The following is a 21,041-nucleotide window of genomic DNA, read 5'->3' on the forward strand; positions in this document are numbered from 1 at the left end:
TAGACATGTATGCTGCCATTGGTGCCACGTAGTGTTTCCTAGCTAGATGGATGGTTAGACCTCTGTGAGGCTGTCCATCTTTCACCTCTAAGTTGGGAAGAGTTTGGGCATACTATTGCTCCGCCTCCTGTCTTTCTTGTGAGTTTTCCATCTTAGAAAATGGACAAATGACCTGATAAATGGTGTGGTTGTTATTTATGGGTATGATGATCTCATTGTAGGAAAAAATTAATATATTTTAAATGATTGAACACTTGTTCACTATTTATACAATAGAGATGGCAATCAGAAGTCATAAGAAATTAAATGCCTAAAAATATGTATCCCCAAATTTCTTTTTTTTTTTTTTGAGACAGTCTCACCCTGTTGTCCAGGTTGTAGCGCAGCGGTGTGATCTCGGCTCACTGCAGTATCTCCACCTCATGGGTTCAAGCAATTCTCCTGCCTCAACCTCCCGAGTATCTGGGACTACAGGCATGAACCACCATGCCCAGCTATTTTTTTTTTTTTGCATTTTTAGTCGAGATGGGGTTTCACCATGTTGGCCAGGATGAGCTTGATCTCCTGACCTCAATAACCTCTCACCTTGGCTTCCCAAAGTGCTGGTATTATAGGTGTGAGCCACTGCACCTGGCCCCCAAATTTCTTACATTACAGTGTTCAGCAGTTCTTACAAAAAATTCCCCATAACTTAGGACAGCATTAATTCACAAATTCTACACTCCAGATCTACTGTGCTGAATTCTTATTACATAAAAGATGAACATAAAAGGGAAATCCAGTCTAAGATCAGTAACCTTCAAACCAGTTCTTGAGAAATTGAGGATTCTGAGTCAAGCAATTAAATACTATTTAAAAGACTGTTAGATCTGTGGTATGACATGGGTCTATTATTCATTGAAACTTTTTGTATTATTTCCTTTTATTCATCTCTGTTCATGTGCACCCTGTTTATAATATGTGCTCTATTGGGGGAACAAAAGAAGCAGGAGGCGCTCCATGGAGATTCTGTCATTCAGGTTGGGCACTTCCCTCATCATCAGATTCTGTGTTCATGAGGCCTGGTTAGGTAGACCACTCTGGGTGCCATCCTTGAAACAAAGCCTTCTTTATCTGTGGGTTTGATGTTTTTTTTCACAGAAACCTCAGAGGATCTGGGAAAGAACATCTTGCAATCTGCGAGCACAGAGCAAAGTGGAGATTTGAAACCCTCCCCTGCTGACCCAGGCTCTGTGAGAGAGGACTCAGGCTTCCTCTGCTGGAAGAAGGGTTGCAACCAGGTTTTCAAAACTTCTGCTGCCCTTCAGACGCATTTCAATGAAGTGCATGCCAAGAGGCCTCAGCTGCCGGTGTCAGATCGCCATGTGTACAAGTACCGCTGTAATCAGTGTAGTCTGGCCTTCAAGACCATTGAAAAGTTGCAGCTTCATTCTCAGTACCATGTGATCAGAGCTGCTACCATGTGCTGTCTTTGTCAGCGCAGTTTCCGAACTTTCCAGGCTCTGAAGAAGCACCTCGAGACAAGCCACTTGGAGCTGAGTGAGGCTGACATCCAACAGCTTTATGGTGGCCTTCTGGCCAATGGGGACCTCCTGGCAATGGGAGATCCCACCCTGGCTGAGGACCATACCATAATTGTTGAGGAAGACAAGGAAGAAGAGAGTGACTTGGAAGATAAACAGAGCCCAACGGGCAGTGACTCTGGGTCAGTACAAGAAGACTCAGGCTCAGAGCCAAAGAGAGCTCTGCCTTTCAGAAAAGGTCCCAATTTTACTATGGAAAAATTCCTAGACCCTTCTCGCCCTTACAAGTGTACCGTCTGCAAGGAATCTTTCACTCAAAAGAATATCCTGCTAGTACACTACAATTCTGTCTCCCACCTGCATAAGTTAAAGAGAGCCCTTCAAGAATCAGCAACTGGTCAGCCAGAACCCACCAGCAGCCCAGACAACAAACCTTTTAAGTGTAACACTTGTAATGTGGCCTACAGCCAGAGTTCCACTCTGGAGATCCACATGAGGTCTGTGTTACATCAAACCAAGGCCCGGGCAGCCAAGCTGGAGGCTGCAAGTGGCAGTAGCAACGGGACAGGGAACAGCAGCGGTATTTCCCTGAGCTCCTCCACACCAAGTCCTGTGAGCACCAGTGGCAGTAACACCTTTACCACCTCCAATCCAAGCAGTGCTGGCATCGCTCCAAGCTCCAACTTACTGAGCCAAGTGCCCACTGAGAGTGTAGGGATGCCACCCCTGGGGAATCCTATCGGTGCCAACATTGCTTCCCCTTCAGAGCCCAAGGAGGCCAATCGGAAGAAACTGGCAGACATGATTGCATCCAGGCAGCAGCAACAGCAACAGCAGCAGCAGCAGCAACAACAACAAGCACAAACCCTGGCCCAGGCCCAGGCCCAGGTTCAAGCTCACTTGCAGCAGGAGCTGCAGCAGCAGGCTGCCTTGATCCAGTCTCAGCTGTTTAACCCCACCCTCCTTCCTCACTTCCCCATGACCACTGAGACCCTGCTACAGCTACAGCAGCAGCAGCACCTCCTCTTCCCTTTCTACATCCCAAGTGCTGAGTTCCAGCTCAACCCCGAGGTGAGCTTGCCAGTGACCAGTGGGGCACTGACGCTGACAGGGACAGGCCCAGGCCTGCTGGAAGATCTGAAGGCTCAGGTTCAGGTCCCACAGCAGAGCCACCAGCAGATCTTACAGCAGCAGCAGCAGCAACAGCAGAGCCAACTCTCTCTAGCCCAGAGTCACTCCACCCTCCTTCAGCCAAGCCAGCACCCAGAAAAGAAGAACAAATTGGTCATCAAAGAAAAGGAAAAAGAAAGCCAGAGAGAGAGGGATGGTGCTGAGGGGGGAGAGAGCAACACCGGCCCAAAGGAAACCCAACCAGATGCCTTGAAGGCCAAAGAGAAGAAAGAGTTGGCACCAGGGGGTAGTTCTGAGCCTTCCATGCTCCCTCCACGCATCGCTTCAGATGCCAGAGGGAATGCCACCAAGGCCCTGCTGGAGAACTTTGGCTTTGAGTTGGTCATTCAGTATAATGAGAACAAGCAGAAGGTGCAGAAAAAGAACGGGAAGAGTGAGCAGGGAGAGAACCTGGAAAAGCTCGAGTGTGACTCCTGTGGCAAGTTGTTTTCCAACATCTTGATTTTAAAGAGTCATCAAGAGCATGTTCATCAGAATTACTTTCCCTTCAAACAGCTCGAGAGGTTTGCCAAGCAGTACAGAGACCACTACGATAAACTGTACCCACTGAGGCCCCAGACCCCAGAGCCGCCACCACCTCCCCCTCCACCCCCTCCACCCCCACTTCCGGCAGCGCCACCTCAGCCAGCGTCCACGCCAGCCATCCCTGCGTCAGCCCCGCCGATTACCTCACCTACGATTGCACCGGCCCAGCCATCTGTGCCGCTCACCCAGCTCTCCATGCCCATGGAGCTGCCCATCTTCTCGCCACTGATGATGCAGACGATGCCGCTGCAGACCTTGCCAGCTCAGCTGCCCCCGCAGCTGGGACCTGTGGAGCCTCTGCCTGCGGACCTGGCTCAGCTGTACCAGCATCAGCTCAATCCAACCCTGCTGCAGCAGCAGAACAAGAGGCCTCGCACCAGGATCACGGATGATCAGCTCCGAGTCTTGCGGCAATATTTTGACATTAACAATTCCCCCAGTGAAGAGCAAATCAAAGAGATGGCAGATAAGTCTGGGTTGCCCCAGAAAGTGATCAAGCACTGGTTCAGGAACACTCTCTTCAAAGAGAGGCAGCGTAACAAGGACTCCCCTTACAACTTCAGTAATCCTCCTATCACCAGCCTGGAGGAGCTAAAGATTGACTCCCGGCCCCCTTCACCGGAACCTCCGAAGCAGGAGTACTGGGGAAGCAAGAGGTCTTCAAGAACAAGGTTTACGGACTACCAGCTGAGGGTCTTACAGGACTTCTTTGATGCCAATGCTTACCCAAAGGATGATGAATTTGAGCAACTCTCTAATTTACTGAACCTTCCAACCCGAGTCATAGTGGTGTGGTTTCAGAATGCCCGACAGAAGGCCAGGAAGAATTATGAGAATCAGGGAGAGGGCAAAGATGGAGAGCGGCGTGAGCTTACAAATGACAGATATATTCGAACAAGCAACTTGAACTACCAGTGCAAAAAATGTAGCCTGGTGTTTCAGCGCATCTTTGATCTCATCAAACACCAGAAGAAGCTGTGTTACAAGGATGAGGATGAGGAGGGGCAGGATGACAGCCAAAATGAGGATTCCATGGATGCCATGGAAATCCTGACACCTACCAGCTCCTCCTGCAGCACCCCGATGCCCTCACAGGCTTACAGTGCCCCAGCACCGTCAGCCAATAATACAGCTTCCTCCGCTTTCTTGCAGCTTACAGTAGAGGCTGAGGACCTGGCCACCTTCAATTCAAAAACAGAGGCAAGCGATGAGAAACCAAAGCTGGTGGAAGCTCCCAGTGCCCAGCCAAACCAAACCCAAGAAAAGCAAGGACAACCAAAGCCAGAGCTGCAGCAGCAAGAGCAGCCCGAGCAGCAGAAAACCAATACCCCACAGCAGAAGCTCCCCCAGCTGGCATCCCTGCCTTCACTGCCACAGCCTCCTCCGCAAGCACCTCCTCCACAGTGCCCCTTACCCCAGTCAAGTCCCAGCCCTTCCCAGCTCTCCCACCTGCCCCTCAAGCCCCTTCACACATCAACTCCTCAGCAGCTGGCAAACCTACCTCCTCAGCTAATCCCTTACCAGTGTGACCAGTGTAAGTTGGCATTTCCATCATTTGAGCACTGGCAGGAGCATCAGCAGCTCCACTTCCTGAGTGCACAGAACCAGTTCATCCACCCCCAGTTTTTGGACAGGTCACTGGATATGCCTTTCATGCTTTTTGATCCCAGTAACCCACTCCTGGCCAGCCAGCTGCTCTCTGGGGCCATACCTCAGATTCCAGCAAGCTCTGCCACTTCTCCTTCAACTCCAACGTCCACGATGAACACTCTCAAGAGGAAGCTGGAGGAAAAGGCCAGTGCAAGCCCTGGCGAAAATGACAGTGGGACAGGAGGAGAAGAGCCTCAGAGAGACAAGCGTTTGAGAACAACCATCACACCAGAACAACTAGAAATTCTCTACCAGAAGTATCTACTGGACTCTAATCCGACTCGAAAGATGTTGGATCATATTGCGCATGAGGTGGGCTTGAAGAAACGTGTGGTGCAAGTCTGGTTTCAGAATACCAGAGCTCGGGAAAGGAAAGGACAGTTCCGGGCTGTGGGCCCAGCTCAGGCCCACAGGAGATGCCCTTTTTGCAGAGCGCTTTTCAAAGCCAAGACTGCTCTCGAGGCTCACATCCGGTCCCGTCACTGGCATGAAGCCAAGAGAGCTGGCTACAACCTAACACTGTCTGCGATGCTCTTAGACTGTGATGGGGGACTCCAGATGAAAGGAGATATTTTTGACGGAACTAGCTTTTCCCACCTACCCCCAAGCAGTAGTGATGGTCAGGGTGTCCCTCTCTCACCTGTGAGTAAAACCATGGAGTTGTCACCGAGAACTCTTCTTAGCCCTTCCTCCATTAAGGTGGAAGGGATTGAAGACTTTGAAAGCCCCTCCATGTCCTCAGTTAATCTAAACTTTGACCAAACTAAGCTGGACAACGATGACTGTTCCTCTGTCAACACAGCAATCACAGATACCACAACTGGAGATGAGGGCAATGCAGATAATGACAGTGCAACGGGAATAGTAACTGAAACCAAATCCTCTTCTGCACCCAATGAAGGGTTGACCAAAGCGGCCATGATGGCAATGTCTGAGTATGAAGATAGGTTGTCATCTGGTCTGGTCAGCCCTGCCCCGAGCTTTTATAGCAAGGAATATGACAATGAAGGTACAGTGGACTACAGTGAAACCTCAAGCCTTGCAGACCCCTGCTCCCCAAGTCCTGGTGCTAGTGGATCTGCAGGCAAATCTGGGGACAGCGGGGATCGGCCTGGGCAGAAACGTTTTCGCACTCAAATGACCAATCTGCAGCTGAAGGTCCTCAAGTCATGCTTTAATGACTACAGGACACCCACTATGCTAGAGTGTGAGGTGCTGGGCAATGACATTGGACTGCCAAAGAGAGTCGTTCAGGTCTGGTTCCAGAATGCCCGGGCAAAAGAAAAGAAGTCCAAGTTAAGCATGGCCAAGCATTTTGGTATAAACCAAACGAGTTACGAGGGACCCAAAACAGAGTGCACTTTGTGTGGCATCAAGTACAGCGCTCGGCTGTCTGTACGTGACCATATCTTTTCCCAACAGCATATCTCCAAAGTTAAAGACACCATTGGAAGCCAGTTGGACAAGGAGAAAGAATACTTTGACCCAGCCACTGTACGTCAGTTGATGGCTCAACAAGAGTTGGACCGGATTAAAAAGGCTAATGAGGTCCTTGGACTGGCAGCTCAGCAGCAAGGGATGTTTGACAACACCCCTCTTCAGGCCCTTAACCTTCCTACTGCATATCCAGCGCTCCAGGGCATTCCTCCCGTGTTGCTCCCGGGCCTCAACAGCCCCTCCTTGCCAGGCTTTACTCCATCCAACACAGGTGGGTTCTGCTCCAGGGGATTGTTTCAGGGCTGAATAGCTGCTCAGTCAGCATTCTGTTACGTGGTTACCACCCAGACCCTCTGAGTGCTGGGCAGATGGGAAGCTTCTTTCTAGTTCTCAAAAAGCAACAAGACTTCAGTTTGTCCTGTTAAATCTCCCTACTACTGGTGTGTCAGGGGTGGGATCTCCTGGTTGGAACAGTCTCCTTTGAAACCTCTCTTACGCCCTACAATAGGGAAAAGCTTGAGGGTCCTGGTATACTGATTTCTGGAATATTTAAAGAAACAAGTTTCCATCATAGACCCTTTCATTCAGTCCTTGTGGAAATAAATGCTGATCCTGTCTGGGTATTTGTTGTAAATATAAGACGCCTGAATTAGTCATGGCTAATTCTGGATTATGCCCTAAGAAAACTGGTCTAAGAGTATTTAAATCAACTCTTTGCCCTCACCCAGGGTCCCTGCCTTCTCGAGATAGCTACTGTGGCTGAAGAACTGCTATCAGAAAGAAGCTTACACATAGTGGATCCTTACTGTTGGGGTTTTCTCTTCCAGCCAGAACAACAGTGGCTGTTAGTTTCTAACAAGATGACCTTTTTACTTGAATGCATTGACCAGGGATCTTGTATTGGGGAACATGGTTCTGTTAAAGTACTGATGCATATTTCAGGGGTCCTTAGTCACCTCTTTTTTTTTTTCCTTTTGCCCATTTCCCTTTCCTTGCTCCTGATCATTCAGAATCATACATACTTGGTGCTCTTATAGTCTCACTTAATAAGGAGTTTTGCAGTTTTTCCTACATACCTCTCTTGTTTCTCCTTCTCTGTCCTCATATCTTCTCTGGATCCAGCCATATTTGCTAAATTGGACCTTCACCTCCAGGGTCCTGCAAAGATTAGACACAAGTCAGCAAATTCCCCCTACAATGGCCTGAATTGATTACTTCCCGTTCACCAAAGGAGAACCCCTCCAAAAGCCACCTTGCCTTGAAAATGTGTCCCTGTTAACAGGGGTTAAAGCAGCTCTACTGCTTCCCGTAGCAACTAGCTTCCTAATTTCTGGTTAAATTAGTTCCACATTTTACACTTTGGGTGGTATCTTACCAAACATAAGGCTGCTGCATTCCTGGCCCCCGTTTCTTACTCAATTAAGATGGAAGTTGTTGCTTATATGTGTTGACAAGTCATGTCACAGAAAACCAGCTAGACAAAAGCCAGGAAAAAAAAACTACAGAAACTAGCGAAGCACTTAGTTATCCCTATAGCCGCAGGACCTTGGCAGAGGGGCTTGGGAAGGTTTGACACGTTACAGTAATGTGAAAAAAGTAGAATCAGAATGTCTGATTTATTCCCCTTGTTTTACAGATGAGAAAACTGAGGCCCAGAGAGGTCAAGACCATTCAACAAGCTAGGGTATGAGCTAGAGCTCCCACCCAGGCCTCTGGGCTCCCAGTGCTATGTCCTCCTTCCACAACACCCAATATGAGCCAGTCAGTCAACAGGTATATATTTAGTGTTACTCAGGTTCTGACCACTTAGAGTGGACTCAAGCTAGAAAGATACGCTCTTATTTATTCAGGGCAGCCAGACTGCCCCAGTTATCATCACCTGACTGTAACCTTCTCAAGAGCACTGGATCTGGAATGGGAGGGAAGGAATGAACTTGTATTTATTAAGTATCTATTATAGGTCAGGCCCAATGGTAAGCTTTTTCTATGAATACGGTCTTTCATTTAATTCTTGTAACCATCTGTTGTGGAAAGCTGAGGTTCCAAGAGTTCAACTGACGGGCCCAGGGTCACACGTCTGATGTGTGTTACCATGATCCCACAGGGTCTATGTGACTTCAGAGTTGTATGAAGTCTTGGGGGAAAAAGGAGGTCACAGAATTGTGAGTGTGTTGAGCTACTATAGCATGGCTAGGGCAGGGCTTGGTAAATAGTAGAGATTTGTAAACGTTTCTTAAAATTTGAACCTCTTATATATATATAGACCATCAGGTGAAGGTACACAGTTTAAGGCTTTCTGATCTGAATCTTTCTCCTAAAAGCCTGAAGCCATGGGGATGGGAACATCTCTAGATATTCCTTCCTTGCCCCACGGATCTTTTCCCTCTGGCCCCAAACCTAAAACTTAGAGTAGGCCCATTGCCTACTGGAGACAGAGCCATGTCCCAAGTTTAGAACTCATAATCTACTCTGTCTCATTTGTGCCAGTTTAATCAAGTTTTTACTAAGCTTTTGGGAGCAGAGTTACGCGTATCTTCTCTGGTGTCTTATGTGTACTGAAGACACGGGATGATGTGATGCTGTAGGAATCTTCCTCCGTGGCTATCCAATATTAATGGAGATTTGTCGGATTGGCAACTTGAAGCAGTCTTATTGTTTTCATCTGAAATATGAGGGTTTTGACAGTGAATGCAATGCCTTGATAGCCAGAAATCAGCAGTCTTCCCACAGATCTGGGCTTCAGAGTGTTTTTTTCTCAGGGTTATGTTATGGAACTCCTTCTCCAGCTTTCTGGCAGAAAGTGGTCCAGATGAAATACTGAAGGGCTTTAGCACTGTTTTGATTATGCATTTTGGTGTCCTCTGAAGAGATGTATATACCATCTAGTTTCTTGGATGTGGTGAATACAGAGGTGTTGCCTGTGGGATCCTGTTTTCTTTTCTTAGCTTTTCATCATCCAGCACTCTGCACCCCACCCCTCATGCTGTCTTTCCCTGCTGTCTTGCTAGTCTCAACATACCTGAAGCTTGGAGTACCATCTGTAGCAACACCCACTTCCACTACCTTGGAACTGAAGACTCAAACCAGGAGATAGCTATGGGTCAGGGGAGGGTTTTAGGCTTTAGGGTCAGTGAAGGTGTTGCAGGGAGTGGTGGTAGATTAGGGGTCAGTATGATAAAGGATGGGGCCTAGTCCATGAGGGCCTGGTGGCATGGTCAGAGACCTTTGCTTTCCATAGACAGTGGTGCTTCGAGTGGGCTGTGATGTGCTGGAAATTGGTGTCAGTACCTTGGGCTATTCCATTTGTAACACAGCCTTTCTCCTTTTCCTGTGGCAGTTTCTCAACCATCTACAGTTCTGTTGGCCGTCCTGTGTATCATTCAAACGGGCAGGAAGAGAAGGTGGTCATTTCTCCAGTAGACTCCAGAATCCTATTCCTAGATGGTTATACTGTTCAGTAGACTTGTTGAAGGAGATCAGCTGGACCAAGGCACTGGAGCAGTTCTGCCTGAATGGATTATTTCTTCCTAGGCCCTTCCTCCATACTTTCCCATTCATCTCTTCTCTCTACCCTCCCAAAGCATCCAGTCAGCTGCCGCAACAGAGGTCAGAGAGGAGGAACACATGTAAAACCTGTTTTGCTTGTTCATGTGGCCTTGTGCCCTTGTTCTCTTCTCTCTTTTCCTGTTGCCTCTCTCCTCCAGGTAACTTCTCCGGGCCTCATGGCCATACTCTTTCTGTGATGCTTTGGTAAAGGCCTTTGGTGCAAATGGGCCCCAGCTAAAAACAGCTAGCTTTGGGGCTTCCAGACTAATTGCAATTGGGTAGAGTGAATGGTAGGTGGGAGTACTTGGCAGAGAAAATGTAAACTAGTGGTGTGGCACATTGGGCAGAAACATGCTCGAAGTAGATTGGCTGGAAGTGGGGGGAGTATGGGAGCTGACACAGGACTGAGTCCTCAGAATACAGGCTGTCCAGCCCTGAGCCTAATGGGAACCTTCTGTTGAAAACGTTGGTTTTGAGAGAAGTCTTCAAGCCTTGACATCTTGGACTGTGCCAGTGACACTGGTAAAATGTCTTGAGCTTCAGCCCTACCCCCGCCCAGACTGACTGGTGATTTCTCTTTCTGTCTCCATTCCTTTCAGCTTTAACGTCTCCTAAGCCGAACTTGATGGGTCTGCCCAGCACAACTGTTCCTTCCCCTGGCCTCCCCACATCTGGATTACCAAATAAACCGTCCTCAGCGTCGCTGAGCTCCCCAACCCCAGCACAAGCCACCATGGCGATGGCCCCTCAGCAACCCCCCCAACCCCAGCAGCAGCAGCAGCAGCCACAGGTGCAGCAGCCTCCCCCGCCGCCAGCAGCCCAGCCGCCACCCACACCACAGCTCCCACAGCAACAGCAGCAGCAACGCAAGGACAAAGACAGTGAGAAAGTAAAGGAGAAGGAAAAGGCACACAAAGGGAAAGGGGAACCCCTGCCTGTCCCCAAGAAGGAGAAAGGAGAGGCCCCCACGGCAGCTGTAGCCACGATCTCAGCCCCGCTGCCCACCATGGAGTATGCGGTGGACCCTGCACAGCTGCAGGCCCTGCAGGCAGCCTTGACTTCGGACCCTACAGCGTTGCTCACAAGCCAGTTCCTTCCTTACTTTGTACCGGGCTTTTCTCCTTATTATGCTCCCCAGATCCCTGGCGCCCTGCAGAGCGGGTACCTGCAGCCTATGTATGGCATGGAAGGCCTGTTCCCCTACAGCCCTGCACTATCGCAGGCCCTGATGGGGCTGTCCCCGGGCTCCCTACTGCAGCAGTACCAGCAATACCAGCAGAGTCTGCAGGAGGCAATTCAGCAGCAGCAGCAGCAGCGGCAACTACAGCAGCAGCAGCAGCAAAAAGTGCAGCAGCAGCAGCCCAAAGCAAGCCAAACCCCAGTCCCCCCGGGGGCTGCTTCCCCAGACAAAGACCCTGCCAAAGAATCCCCCAAACCAGAAGAACAGAAAAACGCCCCCCGTGAGGTGTCCCCACTCCTGCCGAAACCCCCTGAAGAGCCAGAAGCAGAAAGCAAAAGTGCGGACTCCCTCTACGACCCCTTCATTGTTCCAAAGGTGCAGTACAAGTTGGTCTGCCGCAAGTGCCAGGCGGGCTTCGGCGACGAGGAGGCGGCGAGGAGCCACCTGAAGTCCCTCTGCTTCTTCGGCCAGTCTGTGGTGAACCTGCAAGAGATGGTGCTTCACGTCCCCACCGGCGGCGGCGGCAGTGGCGGCGGTGGTGGTGGCGGCGGCGGCGGCGGCGGCTCGTACCACTGTCTGGCGTGCGAGAGCGCGCTCTGTGGGGAGGAAGCTCTGAGTCAACATCTCGAGTCGGCCTTGCACAAACACAGAACAATCACGAGAGCAGCAAGAAACGCCAAAGAGCACCCTAGTTTATTACCTCACTCTGCCTGCTTCCCCGATCCTAGCACCGCATCTACCTCGCAGTCTGCCGCTCACTCAAACGACAGCCCCCCTCCCCCGTCGGCCGCCGCCCCCTCCTCCGCTTCCCCTCATGCCTCCAGGAAGTCTTGGCCGCAAGTGGTCTCCCGGGCTTCGGCAGTGAAGCCCCCTTCTTTTCCTCCTCTCTCCTCATCTTCAACGGTTACCTCAAGTTCATGCAGCACCTCAGGGGTTCAGCCCTCGATGCCAACAGACGACTATTCGGAGGAGTCTGACACGGATCTCAGCCAAAAGTCCGACGGACCGGCGAGCCCGGTGGAAGGTCCCAAAGACCCCAGCTGCCCCAAGGACAGTGGTCTGACCAGTGTAGGAACGGACACCTTCAGATTGTAAGCTTTGAAGATGAACAATACAAACAAATGAATTTAAATACAAAAATTAATAACAAACCAATTTCAAAAATAGACTAACTGCAATTCCAAAGCTTCTAACCAAAAAAAAAAAAAAACAAAAAAACAAAAAAAAAACAAAAAACAAAAAAAAAAAAAGAAAAAAAAAGAAAAAGCGTGGGTTGTTTTCCCATATACCTATCTATGCCGGTGATTTTACATTGTCTTTTTTTCTTTTAATATTTAAAAAAAAAAATGCCCTAACCCTGTTACATTGTGTCCTTTTGAAGGTACTATTGGTCTGGGAAACAGAAGTCCGCAGGGCCTCCCTAATGTCTTTGGAGCTTAAACCCCTTGTATATTTGCCCCTTTTCAATAAACGCCCCACGCTGATAGCACAGAGGAGCCCGGCATGCACTGTATGGGAAAGCAGTCCACCTTGTTACAGTTTTAAATTTCTTGCTATCTTAGCATTCAGATACCAATGGCTTGCTAAAAGAAAAAAAGAAATGTAATGTCTTTTTATTCTCAGGTCAATCGCTCACACTTTGTTCTGTTTTCAGAATCATTGTTTTATATATTTTATTTTTTGTTTTTTTTTTGTTTTGGTTCCAGAAAAGATTTTTTGTTTTGTTAATTTAAAAACGGGCAGAAAGTATTCGAGAAAAACAATGTGAACTGCTTTAGCTTTCTGGGGATTTTTAACGATAGCTTTTCTGCTGAAGCCAATTTCAAGGGGAAAAGTTAAGCACTCCCACTTTCAGAAAAAAAAAAAAACCCCACATACACAAAGAGTGTTGAGGACTTGTAGCTTAAAAAAATAAGTTTTAAAAACTGACTTTCTGTATTTATGATAGCTATGACCATTTTTGGTGTTGAGTAGATTGTTGCATTGGAAATGAACTGAAGCAGTATGGTAGATTTAAAAGGAAAAAAAAAAAACCTTTTGTGTACATTTAGCTTTTTGTATGGTCCAGCTGACAGCTCCTCATTTGATGTTGTCTTGTTCATTCCTAGCAAATAGATTGCAATCCGTTGATTCGCCTAAGCTTTTCTCCCCTTCGTCCCTTAATTCCACTTTCTCTTTCCTTGTCCCACCTCCCATATCCTATAATCTCCCACTTAAGGTAGCTGCCTTCATTTCTTAGAGGGAGCTGCAGAATTATTTTATAAAACTAAAGAAAGAATTTCAAGGGATTCTAGGGGTCATTAGGATCCTCACAGATTATTTTTGGTTGGGGAGTTGAAACTTTTTAAAGGCATATAATCCTAGTTACCTGTGTCTGTTAGCCTTGTGCATTTATTTTTTATTTACCCTTCTTTTGGCTTTTCTTTGTACCCCTTCTTTTCCTCCTTGTTTGGTAGATGCTTCAAATATTCTTTTCCTATACTAAAGCATTTGTTTCCATTTGTGTAATTGGCTGTGTACTTTTCTTTTCTAAAAAAGTTTTTGGTTAGGGATTTGGTTTTTGGTTTTGTGTTTTTCTTTCCTCTCTCAGAAAAAGAAATTTCATGCTTTAAATAAAATCCAAAGACACACCCTTTCACTGCTGGTGCAGAAAAAAGGGAAAGGGTTCTTGTTACTTGAGAATTTGTTTCTGATTTAAACAAACAAGACTTAGTTTAATAAAAGAAAGAGAAAAACAAAAGATTCCCAGGTTGTTATGTGCTTCTTCTGCACGCAGAGGGGCAACTGTTAATGACAATTCCATATACCAAAAGACACATTTTTTACTTCAAAGTTTTGTCCTTGTGTTAGGCAGTCTGAGCGGCGAGTGATCCAGAGCGCAGCCAACAAAGCAGCAGATAGCAATGTACAGAAAGCAAAAACGGAATTATATGTGAGGCACTTGTTTATGTTAATATCCATGTTCCTGTAACACACAACGCAACACACAACCTTTCTCATGTAAAAAAAAAAATAAACAGTCTGAACTTTGAAAACTTTGTGCTGCTAAAACAACATAGATTTTGGAGACAAATAGATGCTTTGCTGTTTCACTTTCATAGCCAAACATCAAGAGAAACCATCTCCCCTTGCCCCTAAAGTGTGAAATCCTTCTCCCCTTCATTTTCTTCCTTATGTTTCAAAAGGGAACTTTGAAGACTGTGAATGCAGGTTCCATTGGTCACCTTTCGGGCTTGTTTCCCCAGTGCTGAAGCCACTCATCGACTTTGCAAAAGACTGGAGCATTCCAAGATCTGAAAATGGATTTTTTTCTTTTTTTCTTTTTTAGCCGGGACTATTTTATTTTTATGAATTTGTTTTTAGTTTAATGAAATAGTAGATCCTGAAATGTTGTACATATTTCTAACTAGGCTGATGCACAGTGCAAATTCCTTTTCTAATTGTTTTTTTAAGTAGAAATACTAAATACCATCTAACTATTCATACCAGTATCCAGTTGTAGCATAAGGTGTCAAAAGCAAGTACGCAAAACATTTACTGTTTTAACAAGCTGTTTCCTTTTAACAAGAAATCTTATATTTCTCCCTGTGTTTGAGATGAACATTTTTAAATTTTAAAGTTGTACAGTTTTTTGTTTTCCATTATTTTATCTTGTTTGTAACTCTATGAAATATATATATATTTTTTGCCATTTAACTGTTGTATGTTACTCTGTGTCTGTACCATATAGAAAAAAAAATTTTGTTTTTAGTTCTCTATGTGATATCAGTTAACAATTTAACACTAGCTTTACCTGTCAAATTCTGCTAGGTCTTTTCTGAAAACATTGTTTTTAAAAATGATATTGCTTGGTAATAGTGCAATTTCTATCCCTTTCCCTCCCCCCTCAACGTTAAGTTCTTTTCTTTATAATTTTGCTGCCCCTCCCCGATGGTTTGGGTTTTTTTTTGGGGGGGGGGGCTATTATGCCATCCTCCCTCTGTGAGGCAGAATGACTGTCAGTGTTTTGTTACACCATGCCTTGAGCTGTGGGTGTGTTTGGCGACAATAAGGTGGTTGAATAGATTGGCTGAGCATGCTTCCACCCACCCAGTGTTCTCAGAGGGGTTATGTGATTGTGTCAGCCTGGAGTGGGTGGCACCCTTAATGCTTTTCTCTACAACTCTACCGCCCACATACATGTTCATTCAAAAAAGTAAGAAAAATTCTCAGCACTAACCCAGAAGTAGCAAAGCAGTCAGTGATGGTGAACATTAGAGGTCAAACATAAGTTAGGTGTTTGTCGGCTGACAGCCACTGTGGCTGTGACCACTAATATTCACAAATCAAGAGTTCACTACAATGCTCAACTGTTTAGATTGATCTCACTCGGGGAATTTATTCCTGTCTGCTGCATCATAGGTAGCTAGGTAGGATATATTTCCATTAGCTTTCTAAATTAGTTATTCACCTCCATTGACACTTGTTTTTTGGTTTTCTCCCTGTAGTGTGGGTTGGTGCTAGATAGTGGTCTGTCATAGTACCATACTGACCCACAGAACGGGAGTTATATCACCCATCTTTCCTCCATCCTTCCAAAAACCACACCTCTACACAAGGAAAAGTTTAATAATTCTAGGAAATTTTTTTTAATTAAAAGTAAAGAGATGAATGTGGCCAAAGTTTTACACAACTGAAAATAAAAGTAAAACAGACGGCATGTGTTTAAACCTGAGTTTATCAGGCATGGCAGGAAGTTGCAGGAGAGAGAGGCAGTGACCCAAGCCAGTGCACTTGATGTTCATGGACATATATTTTTTTTAAATAATAAATTAAAACATTTTAAATAGAAGCATAAATTGAGTTGGATATTTGTTGGCGCTGAGATACTGCCCACTGTGAAACAAAGCTTTGACTAGTTTTTTTTTTGTTTGTTTACTTTCTTCAGGGGGGAGGGGGGCAAGTTTGGGTAGGAAAGAAAGCATAAATGAACGTGACCCTGAGGTGAAGAGGTATATGAACAGCCTTTGCAATGTACAAAAAGAAAAAAATAAAAAACAAAAAAAATAGAGCAAGTGAAACCAAAAATGATGTTCTTGGTGTTTTTCTATAATGTAGTCTTGTTAGCTTTTTTGTTACTGTAACAATGCTGATCTCGAACTGTACCAAAATACATGGAGACTAACAAACAGAACCACATGGAACTTTCAAACTGAAAAAAAAATTTGTCACAAAAACTTTGTTGTCATAGTTAAGTTGATTGTAGATGGTAATTGAATATACTCCTTTGAAAATATTTCATCAAGTATGTTTCCTGCTCATTGTGATACATTAAAAAAATATGAGCAAAAGTTCTGTTTCCGTTACCACATTTGTGCATATGCATGTGTGTGTGCATGAGAGAGAGACTGATGGCTGGCAAAGTATAAATATGAATACCTTGAGGTTGTGTGTGCAGGGAGTACCTATCCCAGTGTACACAAGGATGTACACAAGCTCCTCAGTGTTTCTAAAGACACTTGTATATCCCATCTCCTGGGGCTCATGAATGTCAGAAGTCTGGGCCATGATACTGTCTACTTTATTGGGAGGTACCCCTGACATCTCGGACAATACTTGGCCCCAGAGTGCCCTAATACCAACTAGATTTTTAATTCAAATGTTTACATGAAAGTTTTAGATGCATGACACAATTACAGGTAAAAGGGTTTTACTGACAGCCAGGAGAAAGGTAAGTTCAACTTTTTTGAAATGGGAATTGGATCTAGTGTTTATGACAGAAGGATATGAACGGTAAGTTGAACTAAGTGGATTACTGACTACACTTACCTGTCCTAGCAAAGGACTTCCCTAAACTTCTGTTAGAGCAGAATTTGAGAGAGGCCCATTACATATAACACCAGTATCAGTAATGTCTGCATATAAGAGACAACTTAGTCCTCTTACCAGAAACCCTCCCCTACCACAGCAAATGCCTGAACTTTACTAATAAGGAGTATCTCCAAGATCAGGCCTGAAGGTCTTCCATTCATCTATACTTTATACAGCCACAGCTAATAAATAATTTATAAAATTTTAGCAGGTGGGCCTGGATGGCACTATAGACTGGCTATGTACTTGCAAGGTCTACAGCATCTGCCCTCCATCAGTAGGAATATTTTCTTCCTCAGGAGTTGAGCTATAAATAAAATCCTCTTCTATTGGCTCAGCCAGCCCGCGCTCGCGCTCGCGCTCTCTCTCTCTCTCTCGTTCTCTCTCTCCCCCTCCCCCGCCACCCTTCCATCTCTCTCCTCTGTCTCCACTCCCCTCCCTTTCTTTTGACAGTCTTGCTCTGTAGCTCAGGCTGGAGTGCAATGGTGCAATCTTGGCTCACTGCAACCTCTGTCTCCTGGGTTCAAGTGATTCTCCTGCTTCAGCCCCCCGAGTAGCTGAGATTACAGGCACATGCCACCATGCCAGGCTAATTTTTGTATTTTTAATAGAGACTGGGATTCGCCATGTTGGCCAGGATGGTCTTGATCCTCTGACCTCAAGTGCTCTGCCCACCTTGGCCTCCCAAAATGCCGGGATTGCAGGCATAAGCCATCGTGCCTGGCTCCAGACAGCCGTTTTTCTTAATTTCTACAACAGGCATTCAAAAAGTAGTGACCCTACTGACTCAAAATTTCAAAGACTTCAACTGATACAGGCATTACTAGTGCTCAGGGAGGAAAGCTGGTTCCCTGGCCAGCGCTGGAACCTCTATGCCAAACAGGTAGTGTCACTGTCCCTAATGAAATCTGATCTTTCCCCAGGCATTGTACCTTTCTTTTTGGAGTTCCTGCAGAAATGGATGGCCTCTATCTTGCTATGTTTTCTTGGTACCCAGTTAATGTTGCTGATCTGTCTTCCCACCCTGTGAAAAGGTATGGTAGGATAAAACTTGTTCAGACCCAAAGCCACATCTGCCTTTTTAAACTATAATTATTTTAGGATCTGGCAGGATTGCATTGAAACATTTTAAATGGAACTAGTTTTGCAGAGAGGTTTTGCTGCTTCAGCTCTTTGGAGGAAGGTAACTACAATTCAAATTCTCCTACAGATAAATTTCTAACAAGAAAATAAGACAAAACTTTATTGATGGTTGAGCCCTTTGTATCAGAGACTCTCTGAGCATCTAAATTACATTAAAGAAGGGCTGGGTAAGAGACCTGAAGCTCTTTCTGTTACTGAAAAGGCTGGTTTTTCTTAAGGGAAAAGAGGTCTTCTAGTCTGGTTTCAATATCATCCTCATGTGGATGAATTAATGGTTTTCTCTCCCTTGGAAAATGAAATGGCAACATCTTAAAATGGCCAATATGTGCTAGGTAGCTGTTTCTAATTTTGCTTTAAAGAAACGTCTACAGTGCCTAACCCCTGTTATAGACTAATGACCTTCCAAATCTTTCTTTTAACAAGTTTAGGCTTGACGTTACAAGAGCACAAGCAGTTTAAGAGTCAAGTTGAAGGATGAGAATTTTGCACCTGCTGATCTGCTCTGCTCTGCAGCCTTAATTATAGCAGGACAGATGTGCTCACTCAGCCTCTGTATACTATTGCTGGGGATGAAACATCCAAGGCTCTGGAAAAACTTGCAAAGAAATTAGTGCTCTCAGAATCATTAAGGTAGAGGCAGTTTTCCATTCTTTACTTCATGATGAAGGCAGGTATTTTCCTTCCCTCCTTCCTGTTTCATTCTTTTTTTAAACTAAAGATATCTGTTTTTAGGATGTCCTAATCAGTAATCTAGGATTTCTCTGAATCTGTCTTCTTGAGTTTTTAAATTATAAGCAACATAAATTCTCTTTTGATCCTTTATTTATGACTGCTTAACTTCTTATTCTAAGTATATGAGATGAACAAAAAGGCTATTTAATTAAACTTTTCAATCCTTTATTAACATGGGAATGAAAACTCTCAGATGAACTGTTTTACTTTTGGGCCAAGATCCCTTGGCCTGAGAAGTGAGTGCTGAGAAGCAACTAATAGCAACCATGGAGAAAGGCACTGGCGGCGATTCTCCGCCTCTACAATGCTCACAGGCCTTTTTTAAACATCATTCTTCCTTGCCTTCCTTAATACACTACTCTTGTAAGCCTCCTCACACACTGCTGCTCTTTTAATTCCTGTTTATGCTTTATGTTTGCCTAACACTTGTAAAAATGTTTTGTAAAATTATATACTTCTTACTTCTCAGATGATCTGTAAGTTGGACAAAGCATTTATCTCCAGGATCCAGGATAGTGAGGTAATGAGTGAGGGGAAAAGGCACTAATCAGGTATTTAGCCTTTAACCAGTGCTCTTCCTCATCACACTATTTCTTGAGAGGCTACGGAAGAGTGAGAGTGTGGGCTCCAGAGTCAGACTGACAGGGTTCAAATTCTGGTTCCATCATGGTGACGTTGCTTTAGTTAGTTACTTTCACTGTGAAATGAGGGTAATAGTATCTGCTTTATAGGGTTGTTGGGAATTTTATATAAATTAATGTATGTAAAATGCTTAGGACACTGCCTGCTTCATACTAAGTGCTAAAAATCTTGTTACTATCAGTCATTATGACCTCTCCACATCTCCTTTCTGTAGGCCCCTTGGAACTGCTGCTTTCTAACTTTTGGTTTCCTTCACAGAGGTTTGGGAACTGCAGTTGTAAAGGTAAGTGCCATTGAGCCTCTGCCATATGTTTACTTTTGATGTTTTCCTGTCTGTACATATCTCAGAGGGTGCAGAGATCCTTTAGGAGGTTTCTGCTCACAAGCTGTAGAAGAGTATGGTATAGGAGTTTGGATTATAGTATTTCAGTGCCCACCATGTAATAATTAATTTGGACCTGAGGAAAAGATGGCTTGTAGTTTGCTTTTGTCTCCAAGACTAGATATATGTCTGGTTCACCATGCCTTGAAAGATGAGCCACTTAGATATATGGGGTTAGAGAACAGGAAGAACAGAGTAAGCTGTGACAGTTTGCCCTCTGCCTGATTTGAAGTGGTTCAGATGTACAAGTTGAGAGGTGTACCATCTGAAATGAGACTCCATATGAAAGAATTGTAGGTGAAACAAAACTGAAAGGGGAATATATGCAAAAGAATGCAGCAAGAGGATGTCTTTGCCCCTAGACCCAGGAAGAGGTTTTTAAAATACTATCATTGGAATAAGCTGCAAAATAAATATTTAAAAGACGCATGGGAAACAATGGGTAAAAACTAAATCAGCACAGAGAAACGACTTAATTACAATGTTTCTATGGTAGCATCTGCATGTAAGAGCTCATCAGGCTTTAGGATACAGGCTTTAGGAGGCTATTGCCCTATGTGTGAACTTAGTCTATTTTTAATCAGAAACAATGATGGCCTTAGAAATAAAGTTGCCGATATTGGTATCGGAGGGCTAGTAAAGGCCTCTTTACTTGAGAATGACTGGTGGGTGATTTTTCCTTCAATCTGAGGATAACAACCCATAAATGTAGCTTTGTTATACTGCCTGTAGATAGGACATCATCATACAGTGTCTTTATTTATTCCATGGTTATAGGTTTGACACTGCTTGAACAGTTATCACAGTGTGATTTGTATTCAGCTTATTTTTTTCTTTGAGTACTTTAAAGGTAGTGCTCCACTGGTGCCTCATTTGCATGGTTTCCAATAACAAATCTGCTGTCATCCTTATTTTTAATGTATTTTTTCTCTTTATCACTAGTTTTATCACATCACAATTTAATTATGATATATTTTGGTGTAGTTTTTTAAATTCATGTTTCTTGTGCTTATGGTTTGTTGGGTTCTTGGATCTGTGGGGAATTACTTTTCATCAAAATTGGGAATATTTCAGCCATTATTTCTTCAAACACATTTTGTCTGCCTCTTCTCCCTTTACTTCCCCCGCTGCCACCACCCCTGGCTCTGACCCCACAGGGATGCCAATTATATAGTTATTAGGCGACTTGAAGTAACCCATCACTTACTGATGCTCTGAGTTTTTTGTTTGTTTGGCTTGT

At 45.0% G+C, this 21,041-nt stretch overlaps 1 protein-coding gene and 1 long non-coding RNA gene across 42 annotated transcripts in view; one reads left to right on the forward strand and one right to left on the reverse strand.

The window, feature by feature from the left end:
• The window catches only part of ZFHX3 (zinc finger homeobox 3), a 1,555,416-nt gene extending 1,539,034 nt beyond the window's left edge, over positions 1 to 16,382 (forward strand). For all 41 annotated transcript variants that reach the window (XM_054248756.2, XM_054248766.2, XM_054248759.2 and 38 more), the window contains 2 exons: positions 1,141 to 6,597; positions 10,472 to 16,382. In XM_054248756.2, the coding sequence (XP_054104731.1) occupies positions 1,141 to 6,597; positions 10,472 to 12,147 (7,133 nt within the window). In that variant the 3' untranslated portion in view covers positions 12,148 to 16,382. The remainder of the gene's footprint in view (positions 1 to 1,140; positions 6,598 to 10,471) is intronic.
• LOC128930314 (uncharacterized) overlaps positions 1 to 21,041 on the reverse strand; it is a 151,274-nt gene that overhangs the window by 1,593 nt on the left and 128,640 nt on the right. The window contains exons 3-4 of the long non-coding RNA XR_008478231.2: positions 9,615 to 17,926; positions 7,403 to 8,988 (exon numbers count right to left, since the gene is read on the reverse strand). This is a non-coding gene — a long non-coding RNA (uncharacterized LOC128930314). The remainder of the gene's footprint in view (positions 1 to 7,402; positions 8,989 to 9,614; positions 17,927 to 21,041) is intronic.

The sequence above is a fragment of the Callithrix jacchus genome, chromosome 20 (assembly GCF_049354715.1).
Source record: "Callithrix jacchus isolate 240 chromosome 20, calJac240_pri, whole genome shotgun sequence".
In the NCBI taxonomy this organism is placed as follows: Eukaryota; Metazoa; Chordata; class Mammalia; order Primates; family Cebidae; genus Callithrix; species Callithrix jacchus.